At 35.3% G+C, this 15,687-nt stretch overlaps 2 protein-coding genes and 1 long non-coding RNA gene across 9 annotated transcripts in view; 2 read left to right on the top strand and 1 right to left on the bottom strand.

Annotated features, from left to right (window-relative positions):
- LOC119068511 (choline O-acetyltransferase) overlaps positions 1-15,687 on the top strand; it is a gene marked incomplete at its 5' end in the record, with an annotated part of 80,738 nt that overhangs the window by 43,088 nt on the left and 21,963 nt on the right. Inside the window, one exon of the mRNA XM_037172116.1 lies at positions 11,897-12,082. Coding sequence (XP_037028011.1) covers positions 11,897-12,082 — 186 coding nt within the window. The remainder of the gene's footprint in view (positions 1-11,896; positions 12,083-15,687) is intronic.
- Positions 7,346-8,068, top strand: LOC119068499. Its single transcript, XR_005086159.1, has 2 exons — positions 7,346-7,740; positions 7,800-8,068. It is a non-coding gene; the product is annotated as an uncharacterized LOC119068499 (long non-coding RNA).
- LOC119068470 (extensin) overlaps positions 12,103-15,687 on the bottom strand; it is an 11,752-nt gene continuing 8,167 nt past the window's right edge. For 3 of the 7 annotated variants that reach the window (XM_037172073.1, XM_037172075.1, XM_037172079.1), the window contains 2 exons: positions 13,248-13,800; positions 12,103-12,778 (listed from right to left, as the gene is read on the bottom strand). In XM_037172073.1, the coding sequence (XP_037027968.1) occupies positions 12,201-12,778; positions 13,248-13,800 (1,131 nt within the window). In that variant the 3' untranslated portion in view covers positions 12,103-12,200. Of the gene's footprint in view, positions 12,779-13,247; positions 14,133-14,348; positions 14,433-15,687 lie in introns of those variants that run through there. The other 4 variants (XM_037172078.1, XM_037172076.1, XM_037172074.1 and 1 more) reach the window with 4 other exon arrangements.

Raw genomic sequence — 15,687 nt, 5'->3', positions numbered from 1 at the left:
CATTTTCTTATCCGGCGAGTTAAAGTTTCGGGTAAAACATATACTTTAACCAATGCATACAGAATGTACGTACAATGTACATTCAACCAACTTATTTTAGAGGTAAAATCGAATAGAGACGGGAATCGTATTTTGTTCTTCAACATTGTACACTCACCTTACAGACAGCACTGTGTTCAGAACGTGTAACAAAAGTTTGGTGTTTCGTTACAAAACTCCCTCAAAGTTATTAATAGAAACACATTAAGTGGAAAATACTCATGAGAACTTCTGCATCTGGTGTAATGTGGTTTCATTTACAAACCACAAAAGCAAGCAAAATTTCTAATATTGTTGAGGTATGAAATTGCGTTTTTTTTAACATAATGCGTTAAGGTTAATGGTACGATGGATAAATGTGACACTTTTCGCATAATTTAAAAGATTTTTTTAAAGCAAATTTCGTTGACAAACTGAGTTTAGTCTGTAAGGCTAAGGAAATTTTGATTATCTTTACAGCATGAAAAAAAAAAATGCGAAAGCTGCTTACAAATTGTACTATATGCATTGATGAAGCCTTCATGTCATTTACGCATAAATTATTTTTACACTTTATTGTGGTAGCTGAGTTGGTATGTGATTAAGCACGGGTATGACTGTAACATTTTACCATTAAAGGATATTATTAAGAACCGACAATTAAAATTCAATTTATTCACTTCACGTGCGTTACCACATAAGAACAACTCCATGGCGCGTACTTATATTTATGTACAGTAACTTTGATAATTTGGATTGAAATGTCGGTTCTCTCACAGACAAAAAAAAGTTTTCTATTACGTTAACTGCGGCAGATAATATTTTCAATAAGATTATCTGCTGGTGGTAATACAAAGAGAAGGTATCTGCCACAGATGAATGTCAGAAAAATGAGTGGTAACTTGCCCCAAAGCTTCCTGTAAGTATGCAACCTATTAAAAATGTTAGCTTTCGCAGGCAAAAAATATTATCTGCCACAGTTAACGTATATTTGAACTTTTGTGGATAATGTTGGGTGATTACTGACTCATTCAAGAAAAAACACGAGATAATGTTTCACAATAAACATTGAGACTTTAAGTACTGAACAGTTACAGCTACAATAATCAGTGGCTAGATCTGAAGGGGATATTATATTCGACCGACAGAAAAATTCAATTTTACCGATAATAAATAATAAACTACAGATAAAAATAGTACCGATAGAAAATAATAAAATACCGATAGAAATGTGGTACATGTCGCTGTCGCTGGCACCTCTTCCATCTGACGACGAAGTTGACGCGAGTTCCACGACCTGCACCATAATTTTTTTAAAGTGATCTGGAATATCTTAGAACAACTCAAGATTTTGAGATTGAGGCCGTAAAGGCGTTTTGTTGGTTCCTAAGGAATTTATCTTTTTACGAAATGGAACGTAAATGCGTTTAATTATTCCTAGGGAATTCATTCGTTTATAAAATGTAACGTAAAGGAGTTTAGTTAGTCCCTACAGAATTCAACTTTTTACGAATTGAATACCAGTTTTCATTGTACATAAAAAGCGTTTTAACACGCCGAGCGATCCGGCCCATTGCCCCGGAGCGAAGCGGACCGTCTAATAATTAGTCACTTTAGAAAATAATACGCTAATAAAATTTCACAGACAAAGAAATACTCAGCCATAAATGGTGGAGGTGCCATGACATGTACCTTATTTCTATCGGTATTTTATTATTTTTATCGGTACTAATTTTATCGGTAGTTTATTATTTTTTATCGGTAGTATTGAATTAATTTATCGGTTGTTTATTACCAAGAAGTTATCTGAAGGTATTCGGATTGAGTTTAGTGAGCAACTTTGTTTTTCGAATTAAGGATACTAACAGTCACAGTTAATTTTATGAGTTACCTGCCTCACCTAATTTTCCAAACATTACTTGACGCAGATAATGTGACGGAAAAAATTATCTGGAGACAGTCATTACGGTTTGTTGTGAGTGCTCCCGGAACATCAAATGTAATTTTTAAGGCATATTATTTCCGTATTGCGGTCAAGGAGAAACATTAACAGTTTTGAAGCAGATCTTGGGATAGCACTAAGAATTAGTGATTTTATTTTTCGGCTGTTGTATCAGTCATTTTTAAAGTTGTGAAATGTAGGCCGTGCACTTTTTAAGTTACAGGGCGATAAAAGTGAAATTCGACATGTTTTCTAATTTGGTAGTGGTTGTGGTCTGTAAATGGTTCCACAAGAATTTGATTGAACAAATGAAAATCTATGTTTTTACTTTATGAATTGTGTTAAACAAATGTGTAGAATAATTCACACTCCTAAAACAGAAAACATGTCGAAATTAACTTTTCTCTTCCTGTAATCCTCATTCTAAAATTAGAAACCCTATCTCTATTTCTAGAGAAACGCTAGAACGACGAGCGACGAGTTCTTTTAATTTTCAGCTTAGAAATACTTGAATCGAATTGGATTTGAAATACAAATTTTGATGTGCACGGGTTAGGCACGAACTCAAAACCTTCACAACCTCACACCCTCTCTCTATTGTTTAAATGGCATCTTCCCTGTACGAATCAGCACGATTTTTAGGCATGACATATAGTTAACCCTAACCAAATTTGTGTTGAAATTTTCTTCAGCTGTTGCACTCATACAAATTCACTGTCTTCACACCACGCGCGTATGTCTATCAAACTCGTATAAACACTTATAAGACAGAGAGGTTGTATCTGTATGAGTACAACCGCTGAAGCAAATTGCATCACTTTCGTTGGATTTGACTGTATTTTTGAAAAATTGATTTTCTGCAACAGTTTTCCCAGACCTGCTAAGATTTCTAAAAAAAATTGGCACATTTTTGCAAATTTTGGAAAATCTTAGCAAATAATTTTTCAAAAATAGGCTCTGTTTTCAGCAACGACTCGTTCACCCCTTGTGCGCGCTTAATTTTTGAATAGTAACTATTTGAAGAGCATTTGACGAAAGAATGTTCGTAATTTTTAAGAGCGAAACTTCATTAAAGCTCTTTTCAGTGAGTTCCTGAAGAAATGATTACTAATCGCCATTTCTTCAGAAACTCACTGCTTCTGTAGAAAAACGGTGTTTTTTTTTAAATTTTGCAAAAGCTTTCAGAGAGTCGTCGATACGCATGTCGTCGAATAATCAAGACCATTTTTTCAGTAAACGGCATGGCAACGGTTTCTTTCGGCTCTAGACATGAAACTCTAGAACTAAAACAAACAAAAAACGAGAAATTTCTGTCCATCCATTTTATGGTTAATAAGACAAATGCTTTACTTTGCCATTTTATTTCTGTGTTTCGTGTTATTTCGTCGAAAAGGTTCACTTTATTCTCAGTAATATTACGGCGGCTCTGTTTACTACCGCGGAACCACAATTTTCAGCTATATTATATATCTTGTATATCCCACATCCCACACACACACGGTTTTCTATGACAAAGTCAATTATATTCCACTGAAAGCTTTACAAAGCCAAATAAAATTACACAAGTGTGTATGTGAATGATCAAGCAAAAGGATGTACGGAACTCATTCAATATTAATTTCGTATCCTATTTTGTTACACATAAAAGCAATATAATATCTCATGCTCGAGTTTACACCCGATACACCCGATATTGTATTACATTTATATTCGCTTTGTTTTGTAATCCTAAACAATAATATTATCAAGCATAGCGAATCTAAGGAAGTACCATCAAATATGTCTGAAAAACTTCTAAAGTGGTTTTTGAGAAAGTGAAGTGTGTGCAATATGAGCTTGCTGTACGTGTATATAGAATGGTTTGGCATGTAGGTATGGTACACGTATATAAATGTGATGCTTTCATAGGTAAACTGTCGTCAATCTAACGTTCCATATTTCAGCAAAGGAAAAGAGGGTATACACACACTGTCGCTTTTATATTTCTTTATTTTTAATTCAAACGAAAACCATTTCCCAGCACAAAGACAACATTTTTTTTCGTCTTTAAAAATGAGCGTTTCTCGCTCCCCATCATACCCAAAGACGTTTCAGAGCCCGTAAGAGCCCGTAAATTGTGCGAATTTCATGCTAACGAATTTATAGAATTTAAATAACCAAATGATGGTTTGTTATGAAAAAATAAGACGTGACTGAAAATTGAAATTTGGGTAGTAGAGCACATGCTTTTTTCTCTGTACATTTTCCATAACGAATTCTGTGAGAAATCACATGGACGTATGTATACACTAAACACTATGTATACACACACACAGTTTACTCAGTTTCTGTAAAGGGGCGAGAGTTTTTCTTCCTTCCTTTTCTACTTCGTCTCTTGGACGCCGTATTTTTGTTTTAATTATCATTCATATAGAATACAAACACTGGAACAAATTTTTATACAAACACTACTTGTATTTATATTTACCTTACAATACTATACACATTCCGTCAGAACCCTCAATAGCGGAATATAACAACGACACTCCAAATAAATCATCCCCTATTTTGTCGTTATTTGTATTTTAACATGTTTATACTGTAGCTATATCACACTCAGCAATTCAGAGAGGACTACCCACGCACTACCAGTCAGAAGGTCCCAAGAGGCTTTCACAGCTCGCATGTTCAATGATTATGGATTTTCTGTCCGACAGGAAAAAAATTTTTTAGTGTGACATAACATCGAACATTTGCATTAAAAAAAGGAAAGAAAATCTTATCCCATGGGATTCTGTTTTTTTTCGGTGTGTACTGCACATGGAAATCGATTTCGATATTTCATTTTGTTCCTATGTTTGTTAATGGAAATATTTGCTCTAAATAGGGTTGTTGACTTTCTTTTGTTAAAACTGAATAGAAAATCAAAGAAAAACTCCGATCGGACTTTTTTTTTCGGTAAGCACGTTAACGTGCGGGAAATTGGATTGTCTTCAGGTTGCTGGTGTGAAAAAAGAGGAATTCAAAGCTTTGAAGACTTACGACAGAACGCTTAGACTAAGAAAAAGAATAAATGTGAAAATGAGAGCAAAGATAGTTATTCAATCACAACCTATGTTCTAATTTAAATTTTATACTTGCTTCATGCAAAGTGTTTTATTCACTTTCAGCATTCGTTCTGCGACTTTTGTCACGCTAGACCGCTAGAAAAACGGAACGAGCAGGGTTTATTATTAACATTTTTATTTCCAAAAACTCTGAAATATTCTGATAAAATTCCGAAAAAAACTAAGAATTTATCAGAATTTTCATTATTTCAATTTCCAAAAATAAGCTTTGCCATTGATAGAGACCCCCCTAGTGGATATATCAGCCGTCACTTATCGTAGAAAATTTAAATTAGTGCCAAAATGAAGGGGTCAAATACAATTTTTCTTACTAAAAAGTGTATCGTTCCAAATAAGTTAGATTCGCGTTGGTTTCAGCAGGACACCATTTAAGAACATTGAATGAGAAATGCAACGAATATAAAATTATTTCAATATAAGACTCTTTGACCGAATGCAGAGTTCATCCGAGGTTCAACCTCCAGATCATTCTCGGTCGGACGAGCATCTCTCCGAATTTATTCACATGCAAAGTTACTTGATATTAAATTTAGAACTAGTTGTAAAATAACATAAATGCTCAAAACATTTGTTTGCTGGCAAAATTTCCATTTTATTCAAAAATATTTATTCACCATAAATCGTTCAGTTAACAATAGATTTCAAATCCGACCGAAAGCCATGCATAGATTATTCTACTCAAGTCTGGTCAAGGAGATGTCTGATTTATTGAATTGTTAACATAAAACATTTTCGTTTAAAGGTCGATCACTCGAAATGGATAATCGTTGTGTTTGTTGAGTAAGCAATCATTGTCCAGTACAAACACAAAATTCATATTGTAATATACGCATTCGTGATTTTGAATCGGTTCTCAAACTCCAGTTGTTGCTAAACCCAGTGTTATAGGTAATAAAAGAATGTGAATCACTTCCCAAATTGGCTCGGAAGATATTGTCGAAAAACTGAAAACTGAACTGAATACGACGAAAAATAAATGCTAATTTCACTGAAACTTATGTCGGGCAAAAAATTCATAACTTTTTACTTCCTTTCAGGGAAAGTGCTAGTGTGTTTATGAAAACATTTACAATCTGAAGTTCAGTACTGGAAATCTGGCATATGACGTTGTGTAATACTCCGATTTAAACTACATCATTATAGGTCTGTTCCAATGTCGTTCAAAATGTCAAGCGTCATCCACAGAGACGCCAACACCTCACTTTGAAGTTTTATCGAACAAACCTATTTTTCCTTCTATTTAGAACGACAACGGTTTTGTTTATTTTGATAATGTGGTAAACTGTCATGTCATCGATGGTGCGTTGTAGGCTTATGTCAAAAAGGTTGGCTAAAAAAACCTCGTCGAATCAGATATTTTGAATTTTTGTTTGGGAATTGACATTCAAACGTTGATATCTCCGTTGTTTTTAAAGAATAAGAGGAAGATTTTGCTAAGTTAAAATCTTTTATGGAGTTTTATCGATTGACATACTCATTTGTGTAAAATTTGAATTTCAAGTGAACCGATGAAAAAGTGAACCGAAAAACACATATCAGCGCTTCCTTGTATGAAAATGACGCTGCGTTAGAAAAACTTGCGTGAGAAAGATTTTGAATTTCGACCGCACTTACGGTGTGAATGAGTATGCCAATCGATAAAACTTTTATTCTGTCTCTTATTCCTTAAAAACAACGGAGATATCAATGTTTGAATGTAAATATCCATACAAAAATTTGAAATATCGGATTCAACCCCGTGGATTGTCGATTTGAATTTTTTTGTATGTGATCAATAGTTTTGTTGTTTATAAATCACAAGCGGCAGTTTCTGCTGTGTTCGTATTTTCTAATCATTTGAAAGAGCCTTCACAATGATTCGGTGACGTGTAATCGTGCCGTGTGCCGTTTCTACTATGTCAAAGGAGAACTCGAACACGATATATCGTTACCAAAATTTTGTACACATTGCGAGTTCTAAAAGTTGAATTGAAAAATTTGTAGTAAATCCTTCAGGGACGAAAGTGAGGGAATGTAAAGTTGTGTACGAATCCACAAATAAGAGATACTACAACCTACATATGTATTGACGCTGCCTCAAACCGTATGCAGTCTATACAGCGTTGGTCCGTATAAAAAAATAACCAAACGGGAACTTATATGACACGTATCATAATCGGCATGAGCTCCTTTAGTTTATACTAGCTGTGAGTATACCAATTTATCATATCTCTGCAGCAGAATGAAGTGAATTTCAACATACTTTGACACAAGCTGACGCCGCACAACAAGCTTGCAAATTTTATACGAATGAAAGTGCCATTTTCATTTTTGTTTTGATATAATCAATGCGTGTCACTCGATCGGCTTCATTTTTTACCTGTTTCGCTACAGTGAACTGAACATACATTTTAATCAACCAATTCTTATTAATTAAGCGACAAGCGACTATTAAAGCAGAGGATAGATTCTAACGATATAATAATCAACGAGTGGAAATTTTCATATCTAGTTTAGTTAGTCAAAAAAGAGCTTCATCGAAAATTCACTTGGCACTGTGTAGACTGGCGCAAAGATTTAATGGCTACTAAAAGTCCTACCAACGCATCTGTAAAAATGAACGACATGCCGAACGAAATTCTCTTACTTATTTTCGGGCATCTCACAATAAAAGACCTTGGACGATGCAGATTGGTAAGCTTAATTCGTTCAAAAATTAATCGATTCGCCACATAACTTTTCTTGATTCACAGGTATGCAAGCGTTTCAAGTTACTTTCTGAAGAAACTCATATACCTGAATTGGTGATAAGTAACAAAGCTGACAGCATCAAGAACTACTGGTTTTTTACAAGAAATCAATATAGCCATTCGCACGTCATCGACGTGAAAACATTTAATTCATGTCGGTCGATAGTCAGATTGGATAAGTTAAATCGTCTTTACTTCCACGGTATCTGTAAAGAATTCGCTAAGCTGAATGTTGAAGATTTAACACAGCTCAAGGAAGTGAAAATTGTAACTGAATATTATGGGTATTCAGACAAATACTGTATCGATCTACCAAACTTGGAGGCAATGGAAATTGACATGAGCTGGCCCTGTAAAGTTGTTGTTATCGCACCCAAATTGGAAAGATTGAGGTGCATGGATTTCAGTAATATCCATCTGGCTCACCCAAATAGTATTAAGCATCTGGAAACGAGAATTTATAGCGGAAACATCGTCGTACTTAAGAATTTACAGCATCTTGGAGTCGAATACGACTTCCCACGCTTGCAAAAAATTGCAGACATATTGTCAGCTTTCCCAGAATTGAAATCGTTAGCCATTCATGAACATGGATCTCCGGAAGAAGCGAGCCCCTACAAGTTAAACATCACAACCTACTTAAATGATCGAAAGTCTTACGAGCAACCTAAACTGAAAATCTATTTTCAATCCGTTGAGCTTGACCTTGAGAAAATAGCTGCATATAGCAGTAAGCTTGAGTTCCAAATCAAGTATTACAACTCGCTGGCTGAACGTGTCGTTCACAACGACCCATTACCCTACAACGAACTCATGCATTTGGTTGGAGGCAAAATACCTGACGACTTCACAAAGAAATATTCTAGTGTCCGATCTATTATTGTCACAGGAGAAGTGAAGAATCAAGAGCATCTGTTCAGATTTCTTAAATGCTTTGACTACTTGACCACTTTGGACTTGGAAAGTGAATCATTGGACCAAAAGTTCTATGATAGACTGTATGAATTGGAACAATTGACCGACCTCTCAGTGATGCGCTGTTCAAAATCGGTTACTAACTTCGACTTTCTTATAAAAATGAAAAATTTGAAATGCTTCCAGACAGACTCCGACTCTTCAATTTTCTTCTTATTGGCGTATAGATTACTCAGTCATTTGAAGTATTTCGACACAATGCAATTTTACTTCAGTGAGAAACCGTACGAGATTAGGAAACATCTGAGATTCGGAATAGATGTGGCGACAAGGCCGTGGCGTATATTTAGACAGACACCTTTATCACGTTGGGTCTCAGCGCAAATGGTCGATTGAATTTAATTCAAGAATCTACATTGAAGCCCTAGTTGTAAAATTGGAAATAGAAGTTGGGAGGGTTTCTTGTTTTTGTTTTTAGAGTATTTTTTTAATGAAATTATTTCATCTTTTCTTAGCTTGTATTTTTTGTATTCTTTTTTGTTTACTATTTTGAAATAAATGTGAAAACACGAGAGCTTTTTTTCCGTAATACAAACTCAACTCAAGTCTCACGTGATCTATTAAATTCGTAAAGTCATTTGTCGAATTTCAAATTTATTTTTACAAACTTCAAACAAAAGAAAAAATCACGGAAGCTTTTAGTTTACCACCAATAACACAAGAAAATGAGAAAATGCATGTCTAAAATAGAGATAGATACGAACAGTACGAAATTCCAACTAAGCATTTCATATAGTTATGCTTCGTAAGTTTGTCTATTTCGTAAGCTTTTGACACATATATAAAACCGTGTTAACCACCAAAAGTTTACGAAACCTATATATATTCACGAACTTCAGCATAACTTGATTTCTTGTTTTTGCGTTAATAGTACATTACGTCCTTGTTCGTAGATTTTTATTTTGCTGGGAGGGGTATTTGTAGTCAGAGCCGAGGGCAAGGACTATAATCAATCATGCTAGTAACAATCTCCAAACAATTACGTAAGATATTTTATTTACGAAGTCCTGCGAAAGTGAAAATTATCGCAAGTGTAATTTCATTTTCGCAGAGTGCTCCAACTAAGTATATATTCCGCCAAAACATTTTCAGAGAAATGTTATGCGTTACAAAAATGTTTCCACGTTCAAAGAATTCATCTATTCAACGCACCAAAAACAAACATCCGACATCATTTGAAATAGGTCTGTTCCATCGTTCTGTAAAAATGATTTGTGACAAGTCGAAAACCAACGTCCACAGAGTCATAACCTCAACGTTTTTGCGAACAACATTTTTTTGGTTGTGGCTCTATAGATGACGCTTTGACAGCTCAAAGAACCTTTGAACTATACTACTTAGTAGTCAGATAGAAAATTATTATGGTGTATGTTTATAGCAAGGCTGTAAGCCCCAAAGTTTACAGCCTTGGTTTATAGTGCGCTGATCTACTACGAAAAAGGTGAAATAACGCATGAAACTGAAAAATATCGTGCGTTCTTCCTAACTTTTCTCAATAGTTGGCATGTCAAGTTGTCAAGTTTATGTCATTTGCCCTATTTAGCCATTGATAAAATACAGCTTTTATCAACAGAACAATAACAGTAAAATGAAATGTCACAAAGTATTTCACTGTGCACAAATTTTGGACGAGAAGATTCTTCGTTTAAAAAAATCTTTTTTATTTTTTAAACGTGAATATATTTGTACACAGTTAGTGAAAATGTGTTGAAATGAATTTTTACTCTGCTTTGCCCACGTAAAAACTCACAATTTCACTTTCACTAGAATCATAGAAACGAACAACTTATAGATACGAAAGCGGGATTTTTACGTGTGCAAAACAGTAAGGATACTTTCATTTTTCATATAACGTATCTATCTTAATTAATTAATCTTAATTCGACTCAGCAACTGTTATTGAAATTAAATATAGATCATCTTCAAAAAACGGCACTTTCACACGTAACCTCACTTTAGTTTCGTTAAATGTTTCGTTCATTCATTCATTTTTATGAGTTTTTTTACGTAGATGGCATTTCTTATCGTGGATGGCATTTCAAACGGCTTTGAAGATGATCTATTGACTTTACTTACCAAGAAAAAAGATGTTAAAGTATGTGCACTTCAACCGGCATAATGCCATGGTTAGGCTAGCATCACAGTCATCCCGTTTTGAAAAATTCCATCGTTGTGGTCTTTGTTTCCCACTCGAAAATTTATTGAGTTATACGGAGTCAGAGCGGAGAATTCTTTTTTGAGTGTAAAACATACATACATGTTTAATTTGTGTCCACAAACAATATTCAATCGACAGATTCAATGTATCAGGAGATTTATTTACTTATCTCGTAAAAATGTATGGAAATCGATGAAACACACATAATGTTTTACATTATTTCGAAAAGCGCCCACTGCGCCACTCTACCCTTCGAACAAAAGTTGTTTGTTATGGTATGACCCAAAAAAGTAAAATACGAAGAGAAATCAGAGGTTCAAAATTTTTTGATTAAATTTGGTTCAGGCACACCGTGCCGTGCGTTGTTCGAAATAACAATAACAGGATGAAAGTTAGAGGTTCTAAAACAATTGTCATCTAATTGTCTCATTTATATCACTCCTTTGCTAGTTGCAATCAAAAAAGAAAATATGAGAAAACAGTTTCACTCCGTTAGTGAATTCTCGTGCGAAGTATTTTTTTTTTGCTCCACAAATACGGCTTACACCAAATAAAACCATTATTCCCCTCATTGTGTGTCACATAAAGAGAAACTCAAGTTATGAATATGAAAATAATCTTCGCAATAATCATAAATTTCATTGTTTCGAAGCGAATATTGTGAAAACCACCCCTACACTCAAGTGCAATAACGTGTTATTTGGTTCGACGCATAAAATGAGGGTTTTTCTCGACTCTTCATTGTCTATTATCAAAAAGTTGTTGAACGTTTATAACCTTTCCTCACCCTTACAACAATCAAAAAAGAACACAATTAACCCTTAGACACTCCAACTTATGCGTCTTTGTATAATATTTTTTTATGTGAAAATCGAAATGAACAATATCCGACAATACACAGTTGCATGGCTCGTTGTAGTTATATGGAAAATAGAAATAATTTTCTTTTTTTATTACTCTTTCGTAGGATCTGCCAAAGGTACCGGTACCGCCTTTAGAACAGACAATGACTGAATATCTTCGTGCTCTTGAACCAGTTTTAACGCAACAGCAACATGACAAAACGAAAATGATTGTAAAGAATTTCATTAGCGGCCTGGGACCGATTCTTCACGAGTATTTGCAAGAGAAAAGGGAGAACGAAGACAATTGGGTGAGTAAATTAATTTAACATTTATTCGATTGATCCCATTTATTATTTAAAAAAAATATTAAATGTTTATCTCTCCTAATTTTATAAGTGCAAAATAAAACAAACTCTCTCCTGACTATTACCAAAACCACCAGTCTGGTTTGGAAGTTTGAGGATTGGATTCTTCTATCAAACCATTGAATGGACCTGGACCGGGACCGGGACCGGGAAGGAAACCATCATCAGGATCCCAGCCATCTGGTGGCGGCACAATTGGTACTCCTCCATCGTCTTCATCTTCGACAGAATCCCACGGATCATCTGGAACGATTGGTACATTTCCGTCATCTTCCACTGGTGGCCATCCTGGTGGTGGTACTGGAACAATGGGCACTTCTCCAGAATCAATGATATCCCAACCGGGCGGCGGTACTGAAACCGTTGGAACATTATCTTCTGCATCTGGTGGCCAAGTGGGAATCGGAACGATTGGTGGATTTTCAGGATCTGGTGTAATTGCTGTTGGAGGAGTTGGTGGCGTCAATGCTGGCGTTGAAGGTGTAATTGGGAAATTAGGAGTTGGAGATGGAGTTGGCGGAGTCATAACGGGTGTGGACGGAGTTAGATTTGGATCTGTAGGTGTGGGTGGTCCACCAGTAGGATCAGTCGGCGTTCCTGTCGGTGGTGTAGGAAGCGCTGTCGGAGGAGTCGGAAGGCCTAAAAAAAAACATGTTACACATTGATTAAAAAGTCCCTGATCGTTTTGTGGTTCAGACGATGTCTATTCTTAAAATCTGAAAATAAAATCATTTCGAAAAAAAAAGTTTGGAAAAATTGAAATATTTGTCTTGAATTGCTCTAGATGGCCAATTAACGGTTTTGGTAGTTGACGATATCAATTTAATTTTCGGACTACGTATCACACCGCCATCTGCGAATTTTCGTATTTTTAATTCTTTTCCCAAAAATTCTTTAATGATATTTTAAAGGACTTTTCTAAGTCAGCTTTTCGAAAATGCTGTAGTTGTTGATTCAATAGAAAAATTGACTTTATCAGGGAGTGTCCTGTTTGATTATAAATTTTTTAAACAAATTTTTATGGAAGAAGTATAACTTTTTCTTAAATTCACCGTAAAGAAATATTCATTTTTCATGAATCAAACGTTAAAATGTTTAATAAAATTACCAGTCGGTGGTGTTGGTAATCCAGTTGGCGGAGTCGGAAGTCCTGTTGGAGGAGTTGGAAATCCAGTTGGTGGAGTCGGGAAATTTGTTGGTGGTGTTGGGATTCCTGGATACGGAGTTGTTGTTGTTCCTCCTGGTGGACAGGGAGTTGTCGTTGTTTCTCCTGGTGGACAAGGAGTCGTCGTTGTTTCTCCTGGTGGACAAGGAGTGGTCGTTGTTTCCCCAGGTGGACAAGGAGTTGTCGTTGTTTCCCCTGGTGGACAGGGAGTTGTCGTTGTAGTTGTAGTCTTAGTAGTTTCTGGTGGACAAGGGGTTGTAGTTGTAGTTGTAGTGTCTGGTGGACAAGGAGTTGTTGTTGTAGTTGTAGTCTTAGTAGTAGTCTTGGTAGTTTCCGATGGACATGGAGTTGTTGTTGTTGTTGTAGTCTTAGTAGTAGTCTTGGTAGTTTCCGGTGGACATGGAGTTGTTGTTGTTGTGGTAGTAGACTTGGTAGTTTCCGGTGGACATGGAGTTGTTGTTGTAGTTGTAGTCCTAGTAGTGTCTGGTGGACATGGGGTTTCAGTTGGACAAGGTGTTGTCGGCGCTGCTGTAGGCGGGCATGGAGTCGTCAAAATTTCTGCATTGTTGGGTACATGAGACGCACTAGGAGCAACTGGTGCTACCCACATCCACGGGTGTACACATGTCTGATGGGCAAAACTAAATTTCGTACCAGGAGCACACGATCGACTTTCATGGCGCTCGTAGCCTGAACATGAAAAGTATCGAGTTGGATCGTCATAATCCGGCCACATTGTGGTTATGTGCGCTTGCGTTCGACATTCGGGATAAATTTTTTGTGCATAAAAACCGGTCACGCTAATCAGCGTTAGGTATATGTGGATGACTGAAATTAAATTATTAAATTAAAATGATTTTCTAAACGAAATTATTAAAAAAAAAATAAGAAAATCATTTAGCATAAACACTCAAACACTTTGAAGTCACATATTGTTCACATAATTCTTAGTATCCGGGTAGAATTATGGGTTTCATAAACGATACACACTGAATAGCACAACATTTCCCATATGTAATATCAAAATGAAAATTCGGTTCTTACCTCTCATGCTAACGAGTCAAATTTCACAATGGTTTTGGCAAAAAAATCCAACCTGATTGTTATTTATACTTCAATTATTTTAAACATTCTATTCTTTTTAGTGATACAAGATAGCAGTGATCAGATATCGATTGATTGTTGCAAAAAATTATTTGTACGTGAGGTTTTTTTTTTTATTTTACGCTCGTATATAAATCACCTATACAGGTACCATCAAGATCGGTGGTGTATATAGTGAACGTTTTGATATCTAGATGTGAATTCTTTCAGTCTAACCATACAAGTTATGACCGTCTGATATGCTGATGATGTTGATTTGTTCAATCGACTAATTAATTAAATTATTTATTTCACTGGTAGTTTTAGGCGCCAGATTTTTGGGAACCAATTTTACATCGATTTTCAGGGATGATCGTTAGGTAGTAAAACACGAAAAAATATAAGAAAAATCCAGTGTTATAATAAATTTAGGATTGGCTGCAAAGTCCATGGAGATATTCCATTCTCCCAATAAATTACTATATGGCGGTACTTTATGCTACGTTTCCCGATTGAACTGTTAATCAATGTAGTAGATAAAACTGGAATAACGCTGTGTTTAATTTATTATAATTACTTAATATGACGAGCTTAAATTAATAAAGTGAAGTTCACTATCAAACGCATGGTACACTAACAAAGGATATTTGATAAAATTATTCCCAGATTTCAAACGTCCATACGTCTAATTTTTATGACGCTATATTTCATATTTGTGTAAAATCCCCAATATGTTCAACTATCTGAAACCAATTTTACTTTATTAAAGTATTGATGAACTCCTATAGATGAGTAATGCGTTTGTCATGCCTTGGGTCAAATTTTGGAATATTTCTTGTGATTTGCATGAAAAACTGTGTACCTGTGAGCAGCTGTGTACAGTTCATTTTAAGCACTTTCGCTGATCGCCCTCACTCACGAAATTACCTAAAATCTACCGTCCACTACAGATACGTACATTCATGTCACAGTCCATTAAATGGAAATTTACCATTTTCCCCCGAGGTGAACACAACGTTTTACATGAATGAGTTTAGTGAAAATTCGCAAAAAACATGAAAATCAAATCAACGAAAAAATGATGATTTTAGTCATTTGAGCTCGAATTTGAGAGAATTTGACAATTCAGATGAGAAAATGTTTATTTTCTAGCCGATCTCTTTTTTCGAGGTGAGAAAATAAAAAATTATTTAAATAATGTCTCGGCCAAAAATATGTCACTAAGCTCAATAGGTCTTTGGAAAAATAGTTCTTTCTTTTCATTAGTAGAGATGAAAAAGTTTAGCGAAACCAGTTTTCT

The sequence above is a fragment of the Bradysia coprophila genome (genome assembly GCF_014529535.1).
Source record: "Bradysia coprophila strain Holo2 chromosome X unlocalized genomic scaffold, BU_Bcop_v1 contig_185, whole genome shotgun sequence".
Lineage (NCBI taxonomy): Eukaryota > Metazoa > Arthropoda > Insecta > Diptera > Sciaridae > Bradysia > Bradysia coprophila.
This window is presented reverse-complemented; position numbering and strand designations above follow the sequence as displayed.